General features: G+C 42.9%; 1 protein-coding gene across 1 annotated transcript in view; it reads left to right on the top strand.

The window, feature by feature from the left end:
* LOC306749060 (dolichyl-diphosphooligosaccharide--protein glycosyltransferase subunit STT3B) overlaps positions 1-26932 on the top strand; it is a 77481-nt gene that overhangs the window by 15989 nt on the left and 34560 nt on the right. The window contains exon 2 of the mRNA XM_079232304.1: positions 19256-19364. Within this exon, the coding sequence (XP_079088430.1) occupies positions 19256-19364 (109 nt within the window). The remainder of the gene's footprint in view (positions 1-19255; positions 19365-26932) is intronic.

Below are 26932 nucleotides of genomic sequence, written 5' to 3'. Positions count from 1 at the left end.
CTGCCTTGTGAAGCTGAATGTAACAATAATCTTAAAGTCTGCTCAGCCTCCTGAGGACCAGCTTCACGAAGAGCTTTTTGGTGCAACATTCGAGTGGTTCCTCCCTACTCCCCCGTTCTTCCCTGACTCTGCTTCGGTGCAAACCAATAGCTGCTGCTTTGTTGGAGGCCTCCAGAAGCCTGAAATACGAGACGATGGATGCTTTTTCGAGGGTACTCTTTTAGAGTGCATATCTTAAGTAACGCGTGGTTCCTTTTGAAAATTATTGTGTCCATTAAACATATCGCTGTAGGTAATTATCTGGATTGGTCTCGACCTTTCGCTAAACTCCTCAGTATAATGACGCCACCGGCTTTGGACTTTAACGAGTTCTCGGCTCCATGTAAATGTTTCAGTTATAGATCTTCAATTTATTATTCATGATGGCATTTTACTTTTCATGCTTTTGTTGGTGTTTTGTTTTTTTCGACAAGTGCTGCTTTCCCCCTCTGCGATCCTTTGCACGCGACACTAAAATCAAAGACACTGAAGTTGATGTAGGCCTGTGATGGTTCCGTCGTCTCTCCCGGAGTTTTTCATCTCAACCTGTGACCTTCAAGGCATGTTTCCTTTTTTTTTAAGCGGATGCATCCCTTGTTAGTGAGATCAAGGAGGATATTACTGACACTTAAGGAATGAATCCAGCTCTGATGATGGCACCTCTCCATTTAAAAATGCTCCCAAAGCTTCATTGGAATATATGAAGGAGATCATTAGGCACCTGATATGATTTCACTCAGGAGAGATAAGTGACCTCAGACTTCGACATATCCCTTTTAGTATAGCTACAGCAATTTGGCAATTACCGCAGACATTAGACTTTCATTTAGCATGACTTCTTATCTTGACCTTGAAACATACTTTTTTTTCAATCCAAGTGGCAAACCAACAGAGGTATTCTTCCTTCTGTCGTTCCCGGTTTCTTATTTGCTAGTTTCCTCGGTTTCTTTCATGTGTTCTGTGTTCTCTTCCCATGAGCGCGTCTTTGCAAAGTCTTGCTCTCAAACTGTGATCTAACTCCCATCTGGTCCTCACAGCCAGTAGCTAGCTACCCAGAGTTTAATTTCAAAGCAAGATGTACTTGTAGAGGCTCTGCATAGCTCTGTCACCTGTCATCCTAACAGTATTAAACCTTTGTACATTGGACAAAGCGTTTAGGTTGCAGTTATGTTGAGGTTTTAGTGTATTTCCTCCAGTCTTTGATTATATGCTACCCCCCCCACAGTCGGTGTGCCAGTGAGTTTGTTGAGGAATATAATTTTTTTTCTAATGCTCTCGCTGTTGCCATCTGGTACATCAATTTGTGTGATTTCCATTGGGATTTGGCTGCCAGAATGGATCTATTTTCCTCTTCGTCAGGGAATGTAAACTATGTAGCTTTTAATACATCAAAATAGGATTTTAAAAACATTTGTCATTTGGAAATGTGAAATTTGTGGAGACAAATAAGGAGATGCAGTGTGTTTTGGTTTTTGCCCATTTTGGAGGATGTATAAATGTTTCATGCGTATTTATGTATACAATATCAGACAGCTGGCCTAGGTAGGTTTTGCACGGCCGCCACTGCTACTCATACGTACCACAGTGGACAAATAGGGCTAGCAATGCATTTTTATAGGAAAATTGGAATCAACAACTTCTCTAACTTTTACATGTTGAACCCTTTGGTTCTGGCCCTCAGGCCGTATGTTCGACAGCCCTGCTTTAAAGTACTTCTCACCTTTTCTTTTCTTTTTAGAGCGCTCACACAATTAGTTGATTGATCGATAAACCAGCAGAAAAATTATAGATCCACTATTTAGATTATTGTTAATTTTCAAGCGAAATACCAAACATTGCCATTTCCCAGCCTCAGTGAGTAATTGTTTGTTGCTTTTCTATGATGCAAGACATGTGGGTTTTATATGACTATTGGACTGATGGTCCAAATGAAGTGCTAGGATATTTTGAGGGCCATTTTTGGCTAATTTCAGTTATTTGACATAATGAACAATTTTAGAATTATCAAGAAAATGTCACAAACTGTTACTTGCAGGTATACTATTGTTTGCCTTTTGATATAAAGGCAGTGAAATCAACATGCATTATAGCCACAGAAACAATTAATAGCATTTCCTCAGAAGGCAATTGTCCCCGTTCTTTTGAGCAGGTTTAACAGAATTTCTTCAAGCATGGTCCTTGATTTTTGACGATGTAATACACCTAAATTTGGCGCTGGTGCACAAGGGTGTATTACCGCGATGTCATAGTCTTGGCCAGTAGTTAGCCATTAGCCAGATGTTCTTCCAGCGAGCGGATTCCTCAGAGGTGATGTTTAGGGATGGTGGGTTCAGCTCTATTAAAGTTCTATCCCGACTGGGACAAGTCAGGCTGCTCTCGTCCAGCTGAGGTGTTAATAAGGTCATTTCATTCCGCCTGAGAGAAAACAAGCCTCATCTCTGGAGCTGTTGCTGAAGGTACGGCGTGTAACTGTGATTCTACCACTTGGCTTCTTTAACGTGTAAAAAAAAAAAAAGACCTTTGTCTTCCAACAAAGATGCTGATCATCCTGACTTGATAGGGGCTGCTCTGAAACTGGCACAAAGCATGTCTCTTTAAGAGGTACTGGCTGTACGGCTTGTGGCATTAGTCTTGCTGACTGCATCAGCATCATTCAGTTGCAGAGGGATGATTCCCCTCTTCTGCATTTCTGGGCTCCAGTTCAATCAGGAGTCAGGCTGAGAGAGTTATCTGTCTCTGTCTCTTTCCCCGTCTCCATCAGCCTCTCTCTTCATCTAACACACAAGCACACGCACAGACAGCCTACCTGCAGTTGCTGCAGCAAGAGCTGGCGTAATGTCATTATGGCACTTGCAGCGAAGGTTGGGCACTATCCGATAGGGCTCGCTAGACAAAAGCTAAATTTGGCTGCGAATGAACCGCAGTCCCATCTTTCAGGCTCCCTGTAATAGGGTGCTGGATCTGTCCCCCCACACCCTCTGGCTGGGATTTGGAGATTTTCTACACAGACAAGCGAGCGAGAGGAAGTCTGTGCTCCCATTCACCGCTCTGAATCTATCTAGCGTGGAGTTTCCATCCAGGATGAGCTCATTGTTGTTTTTTATGTATTCTCTTTGCCCGGAAGCCCCGTTTTCTACTAAGATGCTATCACTGCGCATTTCACACAGATATATTATCTGGGAGTGCTTGTGCTGCTTGATTTAAAAAAAATCATTGCTGAGGTTTCATAGACTGATCAGGCCAACTGTGTGTTTTCAGTGGGAAAGGAGCGGTTCCATTTCTGTGCTCATGGCATAGCAGTGCCCACCGCTCACTTAGTCTAGCCTTAATGCGCTTCCTGAGTAAGTTGAGTCAGCGTTGGCCATTTCTGGTTTCAGTTATAACCCAAAACAGTACGGCAACTGTCACTGCTTGATGGAAACAGGGGAGGAACTGTACTGTAAAGCGTCACAATTATGGACAAAATTGTTATCAAGATTGTTTTATTCAATAGTGAGATCACGATTATTCAGTTATATTTTTTTTTATAATAATAATAATTAAAAAAAAAAGAAACAGTGCACTGCTTTCACTTCCATGTTGTGCCACATTCCTGCTAATGTTAAAATCTTGGCATCAGAGTGAGACTGGTTCCTCCCCCTCCCCCCTTGGTGTCTTATTAGTTTAGGAAGCGCTTGATTTGATATGCAGCACCGTTTTCTATGAGCGGAGAGCACGCACCACAGTCGGTCATGTTCATCCAGTAGTGGGAACCCAAAATTGACATTGTGATTAATATTGGATTCACTGTGCAGCCCTACTGTATTATTACACTGAAGTGACTGAGTTTGAAAAATGAACATGTATCCACATTACAGCAACTTGTCGAGAGGTGTAAACTCCGACTACAGTTACTCAATTTGGACCCTTTTTTTCTCTCTGCTTCACTGTCACAGACTCTGAACATAACTAATCCCCGTGCTGAGATGCATTCGGGACGCCTCTGCCTGAGTGATGAGTAGCGGCACATACAGCTCCAGTATTCTCCGTTTTGGCCACGAGCAATCCTTCATCCCTGGCGCCGAGGCCCTAAAGCAGGGAAAGCTTCGCCGCGTCGTCTGGGGTGACATTTCATTTGAGGAATAACAAAAGGATCATTGTCTTTCCTCGCCTGGAAATTACAGTGAGCAATTTTGCCCCTCCCCCCACACCAAACAAATCAATGTCCTCTTCCTCCGGTGCAATTATGCATTTTGAGTCACGGTTAAGACGGTAGCTTTTTTTAATATGTTTTACAAAGTCTGGAAGCCACCCTCCACCCCCTTGGTGATATCTCTATTCGGCATGGCTGCTCATTAGATTGCGCGGGTCATTAAGGGCTGCTACATCAAACGAGAGCTCTCTTGGTTGCATGCACTGAGCTCATGTTGCCTTCATCGTCTTCCGCTCCTCTCCTTTGTCTTCCACAAAGGGGACCTGATCTGACAACTGATCTTTTGAGGCCGTCTTTTATTTCTTTATTTTCATCTGCACAGGCGTGCAAATTAATATTCTCTAATGCAAGATTTGTCTTAATGTTTAAAATGCATAACAGTGCCCATGACTGTTTTATCTGTCCACCCAAGTAAGTGAGGAGAAAAAAAATAAGCTTTTAATTGCTGTTTACACTGAGTCACTCAGAGAATTACCCAAGATCTTTTGGCAGCGTCTTTTGTAAGCATGAGCTATGTGCTCTGTCACACCAGTTCACTCAAGTTTAAATGGAAGTTAATGTGGACAAAAGGTTTCTGCAGTCCGTTACCAGAATGGTTTGGTCTCACCATATCTTCTTTCTCCCAAAAACTATTTATTCTGTACATAACATACACAGCGTATATGACTTTCATTCTATTTACCCTTCAGGGTCTTAGGCCTTTTCTCGATTTTACATAATTTCTTAAATTCACCTTTTAAAGGCACTTGCATATGTCATATATACCCATGTGTTATCTAAAATTGCAGAACAAACTCAGCTCTCTATATGATGAGGCACAATTGTCAAAAGGCAAAAGTGTAGAGATAATATGGCCCTAAATCTGAAAAGTTGAATCTCGATTTTTAAAAATTCTTCATACAGCTTCATGGGGTGTGTGCAAATGAAAAATGACCATTGCAACATTTTTCAAATAAAATATGTATTATTCATGAATAAAAAGATATTTACACAATATACATGTTCAGAAAACAGACCTGGGCTGGTGGGGATGGCTGTGGTGAATCCTCTCTGTAAAATAAATGACTACTAGTTAGTAGTTTGAACAGTTCAACGGGTGTACGTGCGCAGCTGATCTGTGTACCTACCTGGTAAACAGTGTCCAGGCCTTCTCAGTCTTCCACGTCGACAGCATAGGTGCAGGTGGCTCTAGCGAATCTGCATGTTGTCCACTGGACCCTAACAGCTGTGAGTCCTCTCTGTAAAATAAATGACTAACAGTCAGTACTAAGTTAAACACACATACCGATAGTTAGCGTTACGTCTTACAAACACGTAACGAAGATCAGCACTAGTTGGTACTAAGTGATATTGACGATGCAGTCGGGCTATAAGCTGCTACTACCTGCAGTGGTGCCCCGCTGTAGCAAGCTTTCTCACGCGAGCTAGCGCTCCCTGCTAGCTCCCCAACAGCCAGACTCGTCTCAGACTCGAGCACGGTGTGATGCAAGACCCCAGAGGGTTAAAGAAAATGGACCCGACATATTAAGCTATTATATTATTACTACTATATTATTATTATTATTAAGCTAATATTTGCACGAACAGTCTAGGGCTGCTTTCTGTTTGTCATCGGCGGCTGTCTGACTGTTAGTCAATGTCGCACGGATCAAAGCAAACATGCAGTTATTGCTTTATGGAAAGGTGGTTTAATACGATTTTTATTTTTAGGGATTGGCCCACAGACGGATAACAATGACATGCTGACTGCTATTTGCACCGGCCTTTTCTGCCTCCGGGTCATCCAATATACAGAGTAGATCGGTGTGCTGTAGAAAAGAGGCGGTTTGATTTCCAATCCAAAATGATCATGCATTTGATTTGTGATGAAATGCTTCACACTCCTTAATAGTCAACAGAAGCCTGTTGGATGAGTGGAATAACTGGAGCACGACTTGTGCATGTGTATATATACACTACGTACCTGGATTATAGAACTCGCATGTTGATTTTAGAGCGAGACAACATCAAGCCCTGCAAAGTCTCAGAGGGCCGACATGTTTTTGCTTTTCAAAGTGTCTTAGCCTGAAAACTTAAATCTGAATTAACGAGCTGCTTGTTGCTGTTAACACCATCTTGTTAACGTTACCTTGTTAAAGAGACCAGGTCTAGGTGGTGTCCCATGGCAATTATGCCCAACATGACCACAGCCTCCAAGCTGCGGTGTTCATTCATATACAAGGCGAAACCTACACTGTACATTTACTACCACTCCCCTGCCCTGAGCTAATCCAACTCTGGCATCGGCGAAGAATCCCTCTCCCGCCTCCAGCTGATCCAAATCTCTATATACCTGCCTGCCCTGTGTCTGCCCTCTGTGCACTGGAGAGGATGGGGGATCCGGGAGTTCATAGCTCCTGAAAGACTCCCCTGTGGAGGAATGAAACATTGCTTTGTCACCACTGTAGGACAAGAGGGAAAACGAAGAGCCGGAGAGAAGCACTCCCTTCTGTTCTTCCTCCCCCCCCTCCCCTGTTATCTTAGAGCCATAGAATATGAAACAGCAGAGGCAGCCATGTGCCGGGAAATAATGATGAAGGGACCACTGTGGTACGGTGTGTAATTATTCAGCCCCGGCAGTAAATTTTGACCCCCCAGGATTTCGGAACCACCGTGGCAAGCCCATTCTTGCAGATATGGCAGCTTTGGGGGCTGCAATAACTTGTTTTAAAATGTAGGTATTGTATGTATATGTATGTATTAATGTTTGCCGAGTTTGCCAGAGAGACGCGGCGTAAAGCGCTTAGGATCTTTTTTTGGAGGGGAGCGTTATTGAGCGCCATGCACTGATGTGTGAGCTAAGGGTAAACGTCTTACCGGGGTTTTCTCCACTGTCTCTTAGTGACTGTACAGCTCATAGCAAAAAAAAAACCATTACGCTCAAAGGGCAGAGCAATAACAACTTTTTCGTCCGGGGGAATCAATCGTAATGTAGACTGCGTAATTGTCCACAGCAGTGTTTTTACCTTCCGGCTTTATAGTTTCATTTTGGGCCATCGCGGTGTCTTTAATAGAGCCTTTTCTCCCAGTGTCCCGTTTTTCCCGCAGCGGGTGGACGTCTGAATGAGGAGAAGATGATTTTTAAGCGGTCGGCGGCAGTGGGCAGCTGGCCTCAGTTTACCCTCACTACAGGATTTTTCAGCCTACAGCCTCACAGTGGGGGGATTTAGTAGAGTGTGTGTAGCTCCAGAGTGAACTGGTCTTCCTAAGCACTGCAGGCTCTGAGCTGTGTTCCTTCATGTCCACAGAAAAGGCTATTTCGAAGGGGCTACCACAAGTACGTCATCAGAAGTTTTACTTGTTTGTTAATTGCCTTCTTCATTAAGCCATGTCAATAGTTGGACGAGAAACTTCAGAGCAAACCTGCGCCGATCCTTTCCCCCCCCAAATCAAACCAGAGTTCTTATGAGAGAAAGCCTTCAATAGAGATCTCAACATGTGGTGATTAGGCCTGTAATTATTGCCGCTATTTGTGTTTGTGATATCCAAATGATTAGCCGTCCGTTATGACAGCAAAGCTCTTTGTGTGCCAGTAATTACTCCCCGTCTCCGGGATCCACCGCTGCCTGCTGTTTCCGCCCGGCTCTCGCCGGGCCTTCCCTATTTTTGGTCGACTGTAAGAGTGGGTTTTGATAAAAGAGAAGCTTCTGCCCCAGTGGACTCCTTGGCTAAATGTGGAATTGGCATGTCTTTCATCCATTGCCTTTGATTCACATGCCGCAGTTCAAAATTCAGTGACTCTGTGCTTTTGGGAAACTTCCCATATTTCTTTTTTTTTTTACCCCACGTCGTACCATTTTAAAAATGACTCAATGTACAAATCTCTAGTTGCTTTTGAATCACTCTTGTTTTCCAAGACGTTTTAACACGGTTCTTAAATCCGGCACTGCGTGTAGCTCGGCTTATTGGCTCTGCTGCATTTAACAAAAGAGTTGAGGGTGGGGAGTTTGTGACCCGAAGGACTGGCTTGGAAAATACGCTGAACGAGAGAAGGTTAAATTCCCCTTAACACTCGCAGTATGTGCCCTTAAAAACAAACTGATAATCTGTCTGCCGGTCTTTTATGCGCCGATGTTTATCCTTTCATCAACAATGCGTCAACACATATTAATGTTGGTTAATCACCCATTTTCACATTGTTGTGCTGTTATAGAAAATATTTATAGATTATTGCCACATAAAGAGTCGTGGCTTGCCTGCTGACTGAAAACAGACCAAAAAAAAATCTTCATCTTAAAGACTTAATTTCTTATTGCCTTTGGCTCTTCGGCGTTTTGGTGTGTTTAAATTTTTAGCAAAGTGAGCAGTTGAGCATATTTAATCGTGCCGGGTCTTTGCTAACGGTTATTTTCCTTCTTGAGAGATCTGGATTCCTGCTGGAATTTAATTGTATCCATTTTTCATAATAACTTTAAACCATCAATTAATTCAACACTGAAAACCACCAGGTACCTCAAATTTGAAAAGGCTCATGTAAATATATACATATATATTAAGGCTGGGCACGTTAACGCAGCAATCCATTAACGGCAACAATTATTTTATCATTTTGTTTCAACTTTTGTTTTTCGCCATCAAAATAAAAGCACCTTATCTCAAAACGGGAAACCAGATACATTTTGCTTACGGCAGACGAAAAACATGCAACAAAAACAACAAAATTGATTGACAAACCGTTTCTACCTTTAGAACACATTGCTTTACTTACACAGTTCATTATATTGATGAACTGTGGGTGCTGCGTCACATGCGTAGACTGTTTCAGAATTATAATTATTTTACGTTACTGTTTTAACATGGAGTCGCTTGTCCCTCTAACAGGGACCCTTACTATTGAACAGACTGGTTATGCTGTTCCCTGATCAAATAAAATGTTTTTTCTGGTACCTGTTCAGAAAAAAAAGAAAACTGATTTTATACTGTCGTTAACTTGTTGTTGCTCCGAATGCCTGTTATTTTGTTCTAGTTTTTCATTCATTATTGAATTTGGCGCATAATGCAATTAATCGCAGTTAATCATAGAAAAATCATGCGATTAATCAGTTACATTTTTTCCAACTTTGCCCAGCCCTAATATATATATATATTCATGAAAAGTTCTCCCTTGCATGTGTAGAACAAGCTCACTGAGCTGCTTCTGGTTGGTCCCTCGGCGATGAGCATCCCTTCTTGACTCAGTAAGAGGACCAACTGCAGTGTTTCAATGGCTTTCCTCATCCGTCCTTTTTTTTTTTTTTTTCGACTGATTACAGGTTTAATGGCATTTACGGTGCATAACCCCTCAGGTGCATTCCCTCTACAATGCCATTATACAGTGTGTGGTGAAATCTATATTACATTGATCCCATCATGTTGTAGCCACCCAGCGTGTCTACATTGCAGTTAGTGACACTTATCTCTCTGCATGTCCTTAATCTGCAGCGCTAAGAACCGCGCTTCTAATTTTCCATCTGGCGTCCATGTAGTGTGCAGAGACCGTCACAGAAAACATCTGTTGCGAGTCCGCTCATCAGTTGTCAACCCGATATATTAATCGGACAGGATTGGTCCTTTGTACGCGCATGGATGGCTCGTACAGGTCTTGAAACTGTAGTATTTTGACTCGTGATCAGGGATGATCCCCAGAGATCCAAGAGCCTGTGAACTGTTTATAGGTCGCAAATGAAATGCATCAGCTATACTGTATCATTCGGTAAACAGCTGACATTTTTGTTTTGTGTGCTGTGCTTGTTTACATGCTAAAAGCTCAGTCTCTGCATAGGTTATCTTATATAATTAGTTGTTGTTGAGGATTTCTCAGTCACTTTTTTGCAAATGGTACAGTCAACATCATCCCTCCGCTGTTACCGAGGGGAATACGAAGATGACCCAAATACACGTTCAGTAAATTAGCAGTCATTGCTGCAGGTGAGTTTATAGTCTATTCTTGACCACCCTTTGTGCCAATTCCGTGTCCTGTCTCGGTTCAGTCTGGGGCGTTCTTGGGAGATGAGATGAGATGAGATGAGAAGCTAAGCTTTGTGCGGAGTTCAGAATATTACAGCCCACACTAAGAGGAGCTTAATCTTTTAAGAGACGATCAGTTTGCTTTGAACTCTGACTGATTCTGCTGCATTTCTGCAAACATGCAGTGGAATATTAAGTGTCTGATTGGAGCTACTTGCTCAAGGTAACATCAGCCCAACCATCTCATTGACTGAATAATGGTGCGAGGGAGGCCGGCTCATCTTGCTGTACTCGTATTGTACTTGCCTAAGAATGCATTCTGCACAGCGTTTGCTGTGGTGTGAAGCCAATACTTGTTGGGGGTTCAGATTTCTCATCCATCTTCTGTAATTACTAATCAATACTAACCTAGCTCCAGTTGGTTAATCGTGTGCCACATGGCCACCTCTGTGTGGTGTTATCGAACACAAAAAGCACAGTGGCCTAATGGTTCTGTCATTGATGGATTCCCTGCGCATCTGCCTACAGGTTTTTTTTTTTTTTTTTTTTTTGTGCAAGTGCTGATAATCTCGACCCCGGCCTGTTACGACTGACCCAGTCTCTGTGTTCGCCTTGTAATGAAGGCGATGTAATGAGTGCTTTTTTAAAGGTACTACGTTTTGAAATTCTGATCATATCTATTGTCTCCACGCGGCTCTCAAGATGGGGACGTCTGAGCTGGCGGCTCGCAGCTAATGCCGCTAACCCATAGATTGAATGGGTTAAAGAACACACACACACGTTGGCGAGGACATTTTCGGCTCAAGTAGACATTACACAGCACATAGTTGTTGGCTGCTATACCTTGATCATCCTCCCTCCATTCCCTTTTATATACTGAGCGACCAAAATAATACGCCGCATATCAAACTTCAGCCTGTCATGTTGACTTTTTAGAGAGACAGAGAGGAGGTGGCTAATCCTCAGTATTGAGTTTGTGGTTGATTGCATTATTTTTTGTCGACTGCGTTTCCATATGAGGGAGGGGTTTAAGAAAGTGGGATGCTGTATTGCACATTAACATTGTCCCACCAGCTGCAGCGGTTTCTTTTTGACCTGAATTCCCGTCCCCCATTGCTTTACCAACACGACACTACATTTAATCCATCCTACATTCGGCTGTTGCGGTTTCCTCTGTGGCGTTGATACATTTATCATCCCGCGATGGGTAGAACAATCTGGAGACAGTGTGGTGTGTTCTCTCAGGCGAGGGTGCGATTTCACAAATCCCACTTTGGTGTCATTCCTATCCAGGCGGTAGAAATGTTCTTGTTGTGGGACTGTCTCAGCCAGCCTCATCAGGCTCAGCTGACCAGGCACATTCTTCTTCTTCTTCGTCCCATCACGGAGAGCGGTTGGAATCACAGCGAGCAGCTGCTTTGTTTTTCGATCACTAATCTGTTTGTAGTCGTTTAGTTCAAAATGCAGGAAGCTGTGGAGTGTGAAACCATTCGGTGTACCTTGAAATTTCTTAATAGACCTCTGCTGCCCCATGCCCTTCACTGGCAGCAGCAGGCCCACCTAATGCAAGAGAAATAAATGCTTTGTTTTCTCTTCCTCCCAGGTTCTGTAGTGATTCTTTTTAAAGTTGTGTCATTTGCGGCTGAAAAACCTACCACTATAATGTAGTGCCGTTTCCAGAGAAGCTTTCTGCATTTGTTTTTAATCTAGAACTGGGTATGAATATTCGGTAGTTAAGTCATACAGCCATGATTGTAATTTAATTTATATATCATAAATAATCTGATTTATTCTTATCGGTGATGCTCCTATTTTATTCAGAACATCATTTTGTGAACAAATTGTTATAATTTCTAAATTAGTCATTTAATAATATCTTTGACATTGCTTTTTGAAATTGGCCCAAAACTAACATTTTATGTTTTGTTTTAATTACTCACTTAGCACATCAAATTATAAAAATATAACAGATAATTTTTTTGTCTTTTACTTTGAAGACCAGCGTTGTGTCGGAACATTTACTGCATCACCTTAAGAAGCTTTAAGTGCTCCAGACTGCATCACTCCTGGCCTATCGCAGGTTTGCAGCCAAAAGGCAGAAGAAGAGTGCTTAGCAAAGCATAAATCAAGCACATTTAAAGAACATATTTGACCTATTAAAATACTTTATCGGAAATTGTTGCAACTTAACAGCCCTGTCCAGCTCGTTCTGTTATGGGTCGACTGTTGCTACTGAATGCATGATCGGTATTCTTTTCCCTGTTTGGTTAATTTATTATTCAGTGTCTCTCCTGTTGTGATTATAGCTTGTGTAAGCATCTTGTCTAGCTTGGCTAAGAAAATAGCCCAATTCAAGATCGATTGTTCTATTAGACCCACAAGGCATTATACATCTGTGTCATTGTGATTGCTATTGCCGAGCTGTTCTCACACAGGTGAGAATAAGAGCCTGCGTGTCTGTGGAAAGATAATTAGGATGCCAATAGAAATTACTCCACTCTCTATATATCTTGTCAAGAAAATGTGGAGCTAATTGTATACAAATGACTCCGACTGAGTATTTTATACTTCTATGCACGTTCCAAATCCGCGTTCAAACCACAAGCTTATTTACGCATTTTCTATTGGAGTAAAAGAGAAAGATTCACAGAATAGCACCTCAGTAAAGATAAGTCTTTATCAGGCTGTGGCTTATTTCAGAATTAAAGACATTTTTATTTTATTTTTTACAACCCAAACAGTTTTATGTGGGAATCTTTATCTTGACTGTCAAAATGTGGCGCGGGAGCAATTAAACAATGCTGGTTTATGGCTGTTCTCTGTCTACTGGGTATTCCCAGTTAAAGCTGGAGCACAGTAATGTGTATTGAAATTATTCCCCTCGGCAAGTCAATATTTATGCCATTATGTCTCGTTGCCTCAGGACGCAATGTTATTTTTCAATTTTCCTTTCATTAGTTCCAACAGGCAAACTTTTGGCTCTTTGCATATTGACACGATGATCTTGCACCCCACCACGGCACACAAATCAGAAACCATCTGCTTGTGTTAACATTGCCAGCTGGTTCATTCAGTAAAGCTTAGATTAAAGTGACACTTTTTGTATCAATCCAATGCTAAGCACTGATCCAAATGCACATTTAATCAGTCCAGCATTTTAATTGGAATTCCAGTGTCGATATGTTTTGGGGATTTTCTCGCAAGGTTCTCAACACGTCCTACAGAGCAGTGCTGGGTATCGCTCATATTTACAATGCCGGTACCACTACCCCTAAAGTGAGTAGTAATAAAGTGATGCCGATACCAATATAGTACTTCATGCATTACTCATAATGTGTCATCTAAAAAAAAAAAAACATTAATTTCCAACCCTTTATTCAAAAACAGAACTGACAAGTCACAGTGCAAAACATCTTCAGAACATGCACAAACAGGTTGCTCCTTGAACATCCCTGAGCTGTTAATAAAAAATACATACACATGAATGCTTTACGTCTGCCAAATGTATAGGCATGCGAGCCCTTTTTACTGCAATTGATCTCCTTGGAGCAGAGGCTGCTTTTACATATCCTGCTTTATTAATATGTATGAAATACGGGGACAGTGGGAAGCTGTACTGCTCCTCTCACGTCTGTTTTGACCTCCACCTTCAGGCTCAGCCCTGCATCAAGCTGCGCTGCATATAGAACGTCCTCTTCCTCATTCTGAAAAATGGACCACATCATCTTATCAATATATGGGCCTCTTATGACCACGAAATCACGTTGTTGGCTAAGCCCAACTGCGTGATTTGATTCATTCTACTTCTAAACCTGCAGCCAGATCCGCCGGTTTAACGTTAACGAGTGACTGCGTGACCTGAACCAAACCGGGGGGTGACGGCATGTTTCATCACGTTACGTTTTTTTCCAAGCAAGACTGAACTGTAACGGAACGTAACTTTAACAACAATACACAACCCAAACACGTTAGCTAACGTGATAGCAAGCTGACTAGCTTCCATTAAAAACAAGTTTGAAGGAAATGAAGACGCTGTAGACATCTTAACGCTGATTGGCCAAGACTCGACACGTCACATCAAAGATGTTTTATTGCGAAGATCACGACCTTAGCTTTTCTCCGCGTATCACGCAATCTCAGAAACGCTGGCAGGCCAGTTGCTCTGCTCTGCTCTTTTGCTCTCTTCGTGACTTATTGAATGGCGTAATAATCGCGTGACACAACAAATCGATAATGAAATTCGTTGCTAACTCTTTTGATAATCAAATTTTATCGATTCGTTGTTGCAGCCCTACTCATTTCCCAATCCACCGTTGGCAATCTTGGTTGTATGGGTTGTAGCTGCTGCGGCAGTGGGTCAATCACATGTCTCGTTGATTCTTAAAACAGTTTTTGTGATTGGCTGCAAGCAAAACGACACATAGTTTTACTTTTTGTAGATCTGGGCACAAAAACAACAGACTAAAAGTATACTGTGACGAATTAAGTATTGATGCTAGTTGGTACTGGGTTATTTCAGTTGACACCTTCAATGTATCAAGTACTGATATCCAGCCCTACCACATAGTATCTTCTTTTTTGGGCTTGGTGTGGTCTTTGGACAATGAAAAACATGTGTCCACTGAACAGATTGAAACGCAAAGACCTTCTTACTGCTGTGTTTTGAGCATGCGGAATGTTTGCTATTGCCTTTTTTTGGGGGGTTATTTCCAACAGCATTAGGATTGCGTGGCTTTTACCTGGACCTCTTTATCTCAACAGATTAGCTATGCACTCAAGATTCAATTGGAAGAATGCTCCCTGCAATGTCAGCAGGTTGCACTCGTTGCCCGTTTGGGATTTTTGTTAATATTTGACCTGGCAATAATTAGCTGTGTGTTCGGTATTTATATCCCAATGATGCTGTTCATGTACTTTTGCTGCTCCAGTCTCTGAAAACAACCATCGACTGAGACAGTGCCTCATTGAACCTGCTGCAGAAGGTGCCAGGCTAGTAATTAATTCAATACAATATCTAATTTCAGATTTACTAAGTCTAGTACCATGTGCACAATATTGCACAATATGGGCACAATATTGCCATCACAGACACATAATGCATTGACCTTACTGGGTCATTGAACCAGCTGACGCACATACACACACACCACCCTTCGATCGAAGTGATACAGCGCTAGATGAAACGGATGCCTCACCTTGTCAGATGATGGCAGGCGTGGAGGACACTCGGCATTATTAAAGCTACTTGGCAGCCGTCAGTGTCCAGTGAGCCAGTGTTTGCACCAGCATGGCGGTGTTAGTGTTTGGACAGGATTGGAAAGTGTGCTTTGTGACTTAACTATCGTGCAATTCCCGGATAATCCAACCATACAATCCTATTGGGGGCACTGTTAAAAAGTAAATTATGTGGGGTGCACATAGTTGTAATCCTGTTCATATAATTAATTTAAAACGATGAGTATCTACTGTTGCCGGTTGGTCATGGGGTTCATTAGACGGTTCTTTAACTAGATGATGTTGGTCTATGTAATGTCCAAGTGAGGATCCGTACCTCTGAAATGTCCAAAGGCTGGATCCTGAACCAGCAAGCTACCAGCCCCTTACTCTACGGACTCACAAACAACCATACTTTAAAGATCACTTGAAGTTTTGTTTCTCTTTCGTTCTTGCTTATTGTTGAATTTCTTTGACTGTGTCCATCCTCCAGAAATTCTCTTTTTATATTTATTTATAATTTGCCTTGTACATCATTGTGATTAGTGCAGGCCATCAATTTCCGCCAGCTTCATCTCTTGAGGACCCCTTCTTTCAGGGCAAGCCCTTTGCTTCGGCGCTGTGTTCAGCGCCTTTCATTATCCTCTTTCAAGACCGCTGCCTTCCAAAATACAATGGAACAAAAGCAAGAACAATACCACGGCGACGCACAAATCTGCCCGCCTGCTTGGTGTTCCAAATCAGACTCTCATTTACACGTTATTCATTCAGAGCTCGTCAGAGGTGGCTAATTAGTCAGGGTGGTGATTACACCCCTGGAACCAAAAGTCTATTTACACATTCACCACATCACAGTCCAGTGGGGGGAAAAGGCAATGATGCATCTGATTATGTAGTCGATACTGAATGAAGCATTACTGGCTCGTAAACAGCAATGGAGCCCACTTAGGCATGCTGATGATGATGGCCCTATCTCAACAGGAAACTGGTAATCAGTGAAACGGACCTTGATTAAAATGAATTATGATGCACACAGGGGCCCCCCGAGTGATCTAAAGTGCACAATATGCCACTCTTAATTTTCATTTTTGCTTTGAGATATTATCTGACGGGTTGATATAGGGGACATTTTCCCCTTCATCCTCCCAGCTGTCTTTTTTTACATTTTTTTTATTGTATTAGAAGTGTGTTGCCCATTCACTGGTGGTTGGCGGTGCTGCAGTGGCATCACTCGTCATCATGTGCTCCGTGGCCTGAGACCATATTGGCAGCTATGCATTAAATTGCTAATGTGCCCGGCAGAGCTACATTATCCGCCTCATCAAAGTGACAAGGGCAGGGATAAAGCACTCCGCTCGGCTGTCCATGAGATCATTGGAAAATGGGTTTTGTGGTTATGGCTGAGCGGCGTGCAAAGTTGTCTTTTTAGAATACCTTCTTTAAATTCGCTCAGTTTCCGCGTCGCTGATTTGACAGCTGCAGAACAATGAGGCGAACGTGGCCGGTCAGTTCCACCTGCATTCAAAGTCCCGCTGTGGTGGAGCTCTCTCTTTCTCTCTCTCACCTGGCTGCCTCTGCAGCATTGTAACATTATGGGTCTGGGCACAACTCAGTGTTTATGTAAAAAGATTCACAGCATGTAGGAACAAATGTATTGTCGGGAGCATCCTCTGACGTTAAAGGGCCGTACTAGTTGGCCGCTGCAGATTGTGCGTAGTAAAATGAGCTTTGGAGGGAGATCACAAGATTAAATCTTCAGTGGGGAGAACTGTGAATTATTCTTGCCAACACAAACCTGGAGCCGAAAGTACAATGGATGCGTAGTCCTATTCTGTGCAACTCATGCGTTCCAGCAGGATGGTTTGTTTGCCATAGAGGCTGCACTAATTCAGGGCCCTGATCTTCCGGTTGTTTAGTGATACGATTACCCAAGGAGCCCCAAGGATAAACACTCGTGCCCGCTCCTCAATAGCTTTTCAAGATCCCTGTAATGGGCACAATGCCGGTTATATTTTCCTATTTATTTCTCATGATTTCATCCAAAGGAGAATATTGTACATCAAATTTCCGATCACTGTGCTGCCTCGGACTCGTACATGTAATGAGTAACTGCTGTTATGGAGAATTCTAACTGTCTGGCCACCACATGAACTTGTATTATAAGATGTTTAAAATGTGTTAGGAAGTTAAACAAAGCCCAGATGCAAAGATTTTCCAATTAGAATTTTTGTAATCTAGTTACTTGAGGAATCGTTTCAGCACTAATTCACACAACAATCTTAAACTACTGAGTCTCAAGCTGCGGAGGAGATGGAAGGGAGAAAATGCTCTTGATTTTATGTGGCTGTTGCTACTTAGGCTTTTATAAGGTGTAACTTGTTTGGGTGTTTTGTGTTGGAATGTCTTTCTTGTACCTGGAATTCATTTGCTCATAGTTACCTTGACCAAGCAGGTACCATTTATTTGTCTTTCTGGGTAGTAGGATGTCTCTCAGACCCATTCAGAGATTTCAGTGAAATTTAGATGACTGAGGAACAACATTTTGGCTTGTGGATTCGGGTGCAGATCCCATCATTTATTTTACCCGTTTGAAATGCCTAATGAATAATAAAACATCTGGTCATGTTATTTTTTTTTTAAATGTTGGATGCAGCTCCCAATTTAGATTTATATAAAAATATCTACATACTTTGTGTTATTAAAATGGCAAACCTAAATTCAAATGAGTTTGTAAATGTGATGTGTGTCCACCTCAGAGCTACCATTACCTTTCGATTTGAAGATGCACAGGTTCCCCAGCCTTTTATTAGCACAACAGCCACGCATGCATGTTTGGTCTTGCAGGGGGAAGCAGTTAGAAGCAAGATAAACCCAACTATTACGGATGTTAAAGCCAAATCTCAAACAAACATGGCCTTGCGTTGTTTTGTAGCCTCTTTGGCCCCTTGCTGTCAACCGTACCATGTTTGTTGGCTGAAGATATCGTTATATTCTGAATCAAAGAAACTCCCTTGTGTGTAAACGGGCTGGTTCGTCATGTCAGATGATCTGTCGTCCTGTCTACCTCTCTTGGAGCACGCTGGAACAGGTAGTTGTCCGTCAGCAAACAGTTCTGCCTCGCTATAGGGTCTGTATGCATCAAGTGTCGAACATATGGTATATGGCCCTCTGAACATGCCATAAAGCAGCCCACATTAATGAGCTGTGCAGCAAAGGAGGTGCCTCTGAAAATGTACTCAACGCTTGCCTCCTGCTCGTTGGCAGCAGTCTTCTCGACGGTGTCAGCTCTTTCGTTCTGCTGCTTGACAGTGTTCCAACCCCCACAGATTACCACCACTACAATGTGAATCAAGGCCCATTTGCGCTGATATTCCTTACATTTACTCTGTTGTTTTATTTCCCTGTCATTTTTCAGACCCCTTTTTCACCTCAGCCTGTGGTTGCCGTTAGTTATCTGTGGGCAATAAGCGGGCTTTGTTCTGGAAAAAATTGCCACGGTATGAGCACGGGTGCCCTTCATCTCTCTGTTTATTTTTTTTAACCGAAGGCTGACCGAGAGACGTTGGCATCAGCACAAAGGCGCATGTAGTGAATGGAGGCTTTATCGCCCCTATTCTAACAAGCCAAAGTCTCTGCAGCTTACCCATTCAGACCGCCTTCAGAAAATCTGGAAATGAAATATCTCTTTCTTTTCTCGAATTAAGTGTTTTTTGGTCAATAGCTATAACGTTTTGGCAAACTATGATCTATAAATGGAAAATGATGTTTCTTCTTTGTGTGTGGTTGTACTCAGCAAGCCTTTTTTTCCCTCTTCTGTTGCTTCAGGTTCAATTACAGATCGACACACCATCTCACCACAAATGGCTTCTACGAGTTCCTCAACTGGTTTGATGAGAGGGCCTGGTACCCCTTGGGCAGGATCGTTGGCGGCACGGTAAGTTTTCCTGAAACGGACGCAATCATGCTAAACGTTTCATTATTTGTGTCGTTGTTCACTAATTCTAGACTTTAGAGTACATAATTGCTTATGTTCTTGTGAAGTTGAGGAAAATAAGTGATTGAAATGAGATGACCAAGTGTGAGTGATGGTTCAAAAAAGAAGAAGAAAAGATGTGCTCCAGCAGCTCATGATTGTGATCACACTGCTCAGCCTCTCCAGGAGGTTTTATGTAAGGGTAAGGATGCTCCAGGCAATCGATGAACCTCAGATTGAGGAGGAGCAGTGCCGCTTCCTTCCTGGTCATGCAACAGCTTTAATCTGGGAAGAATACTGGAGGGGTCATGGAGCTCAGTTTGTCTTTTGTTTTTTTATACTTTGAAATGGCTTCTGACCATGTCCCGCAAGGCGTCTTGTAGGGGAGGACTGGGCACATGAGATGCCGGGTCACTGATGCAGTACTCGCTGTCCATTGACTGATTACTGTGGATACATACTCTGCTCTCAAATATATTTGCAGAAGACGTTGTGCTCTGCAAACGTGTAATCTTAAGGCACAGCAGCTGAGCCGTAGAGAGCCTCCGGTGTGTTTTATCTCAAGACTGCGTCGGCGAATTTTGCAGAGCGCTTCTGGCTCAGTCAGACACCAAGGTGGTGGGGGTGAGAGTCGGTAACTCCGCCAAGCCACTCTGCTAGATGGCCCCCTTCAGCAAAGGAGAGAGTTGCTGGCTTAGGTGAAGTGGAGTCTTGTTCATGAGTGGGGGTGGGGTAAAATGGGGCCTCATTGGCTGGCAAATATGTACAGATGTCGCAGTCATGTGGGTGTTGTACTCAACTATGGAGGGAGCTAAGGCTGAAGGCAAAGCTCAGAATTTACCAGTTGATCTCTCACCTGTGGTCATGAGCTCTGGGTAGTGACTGAAAGAATGAGATCACGGATTCCAGCCGCTTTAATTAGTTTTTTTTCTTCTCCGACATCAGGTTTCTGGGCTCATTCTTTTGGGGCGAGGGCACAAAGAAACATCTTGCCGTAGGACCACAGCGCTTTTGTTTAACAAAAATAGCCAGTTGAGGCTCTTCACACGTCCCACATGGCCTGGGAATGCTTACTTAATGGTAGATGCTGACTAGGGAAAAAGGGCAGTCTGGGCTACTTTGCCTAGCACGCCGCCATTGTGAATTTGACCTACTTAAGTGGCAAATAAAAGGATGGATGGAAGTTTTATATTAGCCATGGCAGGAATTTGAGGGGGATTTGCAAAATCTGCAGTTTCAATCCCTTTTATATTAAAGGATAATCAGAGCACCAGACTGTCGGCAGTCAGTCCATCAGTGAGCATAACGTTGTGCTTTAAATCATAATAATCATGTTCATGTTACGGTACTTATGGCAGCCATGACCCCCCCCTAACGAATCAGATGTGGCAATACGGGCCGTTAATATGGAATATGGGAAGCAAAGCAGATCTATTGACTATCTGTGTGTGTGTGTGTGTGTGTGTGTGTGTGTGTGTGTGGTTATTTGGTGTTAGGCAAGGATACCATAGAGTAATATAAGCCTCCGCCAGGGTGCATGGATTTAAGTCCCAATCCAGAAGCCACAGTGAGCTGTTAACTTGACAGATTCCTCTCGGCTACTGTGGCCTCCCTGCTTACCAGCAGCAGCGATTGTTGTGAAACACTGACCCTTTTCAGTGACAAATGCAACTTCGATTACACACAATTCATCTCCCATTTCGCCTGCCCTCCGCTCTGCATTTCTTTTCCCAACTCCATCTTCTCAACCCTGCATCCTGTGAACCGTGAGGCCCGTGTTGAAAAATAAACCAACCTTTGGCCTATCCATCTACCTCCGAAACAAACCCACCGAGCTTCATGAACCCAACAGGCTCGCCCTCTGAGCTGTAATTGCACAAGGTAATAATGCATCAGGACTACATAACCCAGGTCCTCTGTGCCAATTAGATGTAGAAATGTCTCCCAATGCGTCTCCATTATTGGGATAAGGCCGAGTGCAGTGGCCCACACTTTTTTTGGCTCGCAAGCTACTTTTAAAATGATGAAGTGAAAAAGATCTACCTACATTAATAATGCTAAATATCTCTCTCTCTCTTATATATACTTTATATTTACAATATTGACGTACCTTGCATAACTGCATGAACCCTTATGACACTGTACATTTTTGGTTATTACATTTTACTCTGATGACTTCACTGAAGGAACCAGCAGGGTTGCATAGTCCATACAGTAGCTGCTGGTAGCCAGCCTCAGGCAGACCAAATGGTCATCAGTCATGGTGGAACGGTTGGACTTAATCTTTTTCATGTGGGAAAAGGCTGACTCAGATAAATAAACTCTGACAGACACTTGTCAAGCTGCTCTGTCAAGTTGCGCACATGCCTTCTGTTGCGTCTCCAGCTCTGACGCCAGGTTTGGGAAGTTCCCCAAATCATGGTGCTGCAGCTTTGGGACAGATGTTGCATTTTCCGTTTGAAAGTATTAACTAAGCTGATCATTTCAACCACGGCTTTGTCTTTCCCTTGCAGCTCTAAATTAAGCTCATTCAACAGATCGCAAAAAATGCCAAGTCTAGCAGCCACTGATCGTCACTGAGTTGGTTGTATTCTGCATGTTTAACAACATGGAGAAACTCCTTTATCTCCGGACAGAGCTCTACTAAGGCATCTCGCATCAGTGTGCAGCAAGAAGTCAGAGTGGCACGCAACAGCCGTCTTTGAAGAGATCTTCGTTGCCACATCCTTGATCGCTTTCATGTTTAGCATTTTAGCGCATAATGCTTGTTGGTGTGTTATGCAGTGGTAATTAAGGAAGTCGGGTAAAACATCGTCCTCCCTGCATTTGGCAATAAATCCATTCAAGCGGCCGACTATTGCGGGGGCGCAGCGTCCATGGTGATTGACGTTAATTTGCACATTGGGAGCTGGGTTTTGTCGCTAAAGGTTTTTTTCTTTTTGAATGGCATGCGATCTACCCGCACTACCTCTGCGATCGACCGGTAGATCGCGATCGACGTATTGGGCACCCCTGCTCTAGTGTGACTCTTGTTTCCCTTGTTGCTCTCTGTGTCTGCCGATCGGAGAGCACAGTTGAGGCAGCCAAGCCCGTTAATGTTGCGCGGCACTATCGGATGCCGTTATCGTTTACAGCACCCAGCAGATGGTGCAAGGTTGGAGCAGAAGCCACAAGACATGCGGATGTTTGAATGTGGTGTTCACGACTTCCCAAGAGAAGCAAGAAATTTGAATCCCAAACCCATCCATAAGCATTCATCTGTCATAGGCGATTATCATCCGCTAATTGTAATTGTCTATGACAAGCCTCGCTTGTAATAACGGATGTGTTGGTTCTGGTTCAGTACATGGATTTGGGACTTGTACCCATCGAGTGGGGGGAGCTGAATAAAACTCATGATTAAACTGGAAATGGGATTCAGACAGTGAATAGTTTTTAAGTTAATTTACGAGATCCCATGGCTGCACAACGACTTGTCTTCTGCGTGCAAATAAGCATTCACAGCTCACATCTTTCCTCCCAATGCTTTTATTGGCATATCATGAATGTATTAGTAAAAAAAAAACCTGCAGAGTAATTCGCACATGGTTCATTTGAAGAAGATTACGGTGCGTTGTGCTGATCTCTGCTCAAATTGAGTTGAGCATTGCGTTAAATATTTTACCTCACTCAGCAGACTACCCTCGAGCAAGACCAATCTGCAAACAGAGGACACGCGAGGGCTTACGCTTTATCAAAGCTCGGGTTTTGTGCGCATTTGTACACCGGTGTAATGCATTACTTCCTCGCCAGCAGATCTGGCTACAGATCTGTAGATCGTTTCTCTTTATGAATATTAACTCTATGCCCCTCAACATCCATTTCCTGCCAGAAGGTATTACACTTATTTCAGATTAAACTCGATGATTCGCTCCGTCAAAACTGAAAAATTGCTTTAGTTTTAAACCGCTTTATTAGCACTCGGAAAAAGTCGTAGTAAATAGTTCAATGCCATACCTGCAATAAAACAATACGCAGCACCTTTTAAAGCAAAAACAGGCTAAAAGTTATAGTAGATGTGAGGCAGAGCAAAATAGGATTTCTGATGTCTCTTTTTGTTGGAAGCGTTAAACTGAGCAGTTACAAAAAAAATGTTAGCTGAGCAATTTCAGCGGATATTATTTGTTTAGGGATTGTCTGTCCAGAATATGTTTGCACTGCAGTTACTGAACAATTGTGGTAGTCGTATTGTTCTCACATTGTGTGTTATTATCGCGAACGCCGTTGGCTGATTATTGTGTCCACACATCGTGTCCACCCTCAATTCACAGGTTCCTCAAAAATGAACCAAGCGAGTCACTGCCTGCATGGGCGTCAGTTCTCTCCTTTTCAAATTTAGATTTTCAACTTTTAGATAAATATTGCATTGACCATTTGTGCAACAGAGTTGGTGTGAAGCTGTCTCTGCAGAAGATGAATAGACATGTTTTTTTTTTTTGGGGTGCTCGTTATGCTGTTTTCTTGCTCCATGTTAACTAAGATCACCGACCTTCTTAAATCCACATTGCCATATTTTCAATCCACATCATTAACATGTCATATTTTCAGCACATTAAGGTAAATACTAATTGTATATCAAAGAAAATAAACAACTTATAGAGTTACCGTCTAAATGTAGTTGCTGTTTCAATTGATGCCAAAAATGATAAAACTATGACATTAACTCCAACCAGGAAATTCATTGTGTATCGTATATATATATCAGATTTTCGAGTGCAAAAAAGCATGTCACTGAAAACTCCACACTTGTGAAGCGATACAAAACAAAGCGATTACAGTTCCCACAAGTTATTTTAATACTTCAATATTCAGAGAAGTACACAATTTATAGACTGTAGACTTACCCAAAGAAAACCTGTCAATAAACCATAATTACAAACCGGTTAAAAGTATTCGGTTGCAGAAATACAACTATACATTTAAACTAACTAGTGATCTATTTTCAGTTAGTCATCATGATCATTTTTTTTTTACTAAGGCTCTTTGAACTGATTGACCTTCACCTCTAAGCACCTTAAGTTTAGATTGTGAGTCCTGGCTGTTGTTGATATGTAGTGTTGGTCTGCTTTCAGTCAGCAGTAGACTAGTATTTGACTTGAAGGAAGTTAAGTGCCAGATGGTCACTCGGTCACATTCTGCCTTATAGGGTTCACAGGAATTTCAACAGAAGTCGGTTGGGTCATTTGGTTGGCCAGACTAAATGCAAATGTATCCCTACAACATATAAATCTATGCAAAATGGAGCAAGATCCAAGAACTGATGCACTGAGGAGATCTGACAGCGCTACTGCAGAGGTTCAACCAGCTGTGCTCGGGGAGAGATCCGCGTCCATTCTGGACTTTCACCTGTTGTTACTTTTTAAGTAAGAGGCTGAGGTGTGGGACTGGTTGCCAGACTAATTGGCTGTCTTGTTCAAGGACACCTGTGACGGTAGTTGCCGGAGCAACAGAAAGCCACTTGCTCATTTACTGTCGGCTAATTGTCAAAATCCCACTTGTCTGCATGACTGAGCTACATAATTGTCTGAGCACGGACGGGCTTCAGGGAAGAAGGGCATTTAGTTTACTCCCACACAGCATTCAGCATCACAAAAACGAGCGTGTGAGACAGGCATGAAGCTATGCTTTTAAAACACACGGGGGTGTGGACAGGGGTTCATCTGGGATTGGTGCTGTGTGTTTCATAGCTCATGATGCAGCCTCAATCTGTGGCTTTTGCTTAGTTTGCTTTATGAATCAAGCGGTTCCGTTTAGGGCTGCAACAACGAATCAATAAAATGCGATTATTAAAAGAGTTGGCGACGATTTTCATTATCGATTCGTTGTGTCGCACGATTATTACGCCACTCAATAAATCACAGATGTTTGAGCGGGGAAAGCACACGGCTACCGGTACCGGCGATCATAACGGGGAACGTGAGGTCTTTGGCAAATAAGACTGGCGCGCTGGTAAAGACTTTACTGTATGTAATATCAGAGGGGGGCGTGTTCAGTCCGCACTTGGAGTTGTACGAACCTGTCAGTCACAGTCTAGGTGTTATGCTAATAAAGTTAGCCGAAGCGTCAGGTAGCCGTGTGCTTTCCTCGCTCAAGCATCTTCACAACTTATTGAGTGCCGTAATAATCTCGCGACACGATGAATCAATAATGAAATTCATTGCCAACTCTTTTAATAATCAAATTTGATCGATTAGTTGTTGCAGCCCTAGTTCCGTTCCCTCCTTGCTTTCGCGTCTCTCCATTGTAACGATGCCGGCCTCTCTGCTCCGTGACCCTTTCTGGCTGCAGGTGGAATTCACGAATACCACCTCCGCTCCAACTGAAAGCGGTGACGAGACTCTTTTCTGTTGCAGGGGACCTTTTACCCGCATGCACTCCGTTTAACACACCCGTTCTCTCTCCATTCATCCACTACATTTCACCCCCCGTCATCGTCTCCCAACCTCTCTGTCTCTTTATCTTTCATCATTTCTCTTCTGCCTTTCTCTAGCGTCTCGCCGTCTCTCCTCACCCCCACTCTGCCTCTTTGCTCCTACCCGTATCCTACCCCCCTCTCACCCTTTTTTATTCTAAATTAGACAGATAATCCCGACAGTCCTCATTAATTGTGTATGAAAGCGTTAAGTCTCTAAGCACTCGGATGGGTCACACCGTTAAGAAGACGGACGAGCAGATATCAGTTAATGTGACTTTTAAGTGCCACTCTGCTTAGACCAGTCCAGCTACCCCCTCCATTATTCCCCTTTCTTCCCCACTCCCACCCAGCCTCCACTCCCCGGAGAACGACTGTCAGACGCTCTTTCTCCCAAGCTGTAGATAAGGAAGGCGGGCCTCTCTAATGTGACAGTCCATAACAACAGCGGGCTGTCAAGCCAATAAACCGCTCTTTGTTGCCATAAGGACAATGACTCGAACAGCTTTTGTCAGGTCTAGTTGATGATATTTTCGTAATGAAGAAGCAATGTAATGTATTCTGGAATGCCGAGTTCGAGGAAAGTGCTGATAAATTATGCCCAGTTGTATTTACCCATCGAGCATGAACTGCAGGCTGTTTCTGGGGCCTGAGCCCCGCCGTAGAGCTCAAAACGGATAATAAATACAAGAGTAGTTTTGTACATGGCAGGATGCCGCTCCATGAGAGTGAGTCCGATCCTCAGAGTCAATAGGAAAGACATGGTTGATTATCATTGAAATAGATCGGTTGAGGCTTAGGTCTCCTATGCACAAGCTAATTAGAGACCTGGGTAGAACTGCACCGATCAATTGGCAGCCGATCGAAACTGCCCGGCTTTCAGCTGATCGGCCATGACTGGTGACCGGCCGATCAGTCTCGCATTTCTTATGCTTTCAAAAGCTAAAGTTCTAATAAATCTGTCTGCTGATTGTGAAGTTTGTTCAGGAGATAATTTGGTAATTGACTTGTGTGCGTAGGCGCAGGTCATTTCCTTGTTTAAACGGTCAAAAGCTATTAAAACAACTATATATATGAC

Source organism: Taurulus bubalis, assembly GCF_910589615.1.
Source record: "Taurulus bubalis genome assembly, chromosome: 16".
Lineage (NCBI taxonomy): Eukaryota > Metazoa > Chordata > Actinopteri > Perciformes > Cottidae > Taurulus > Taurulus bubalis.
This window is presented reverse-complemented; position numbering and strand designations above follow the sequence as displayed.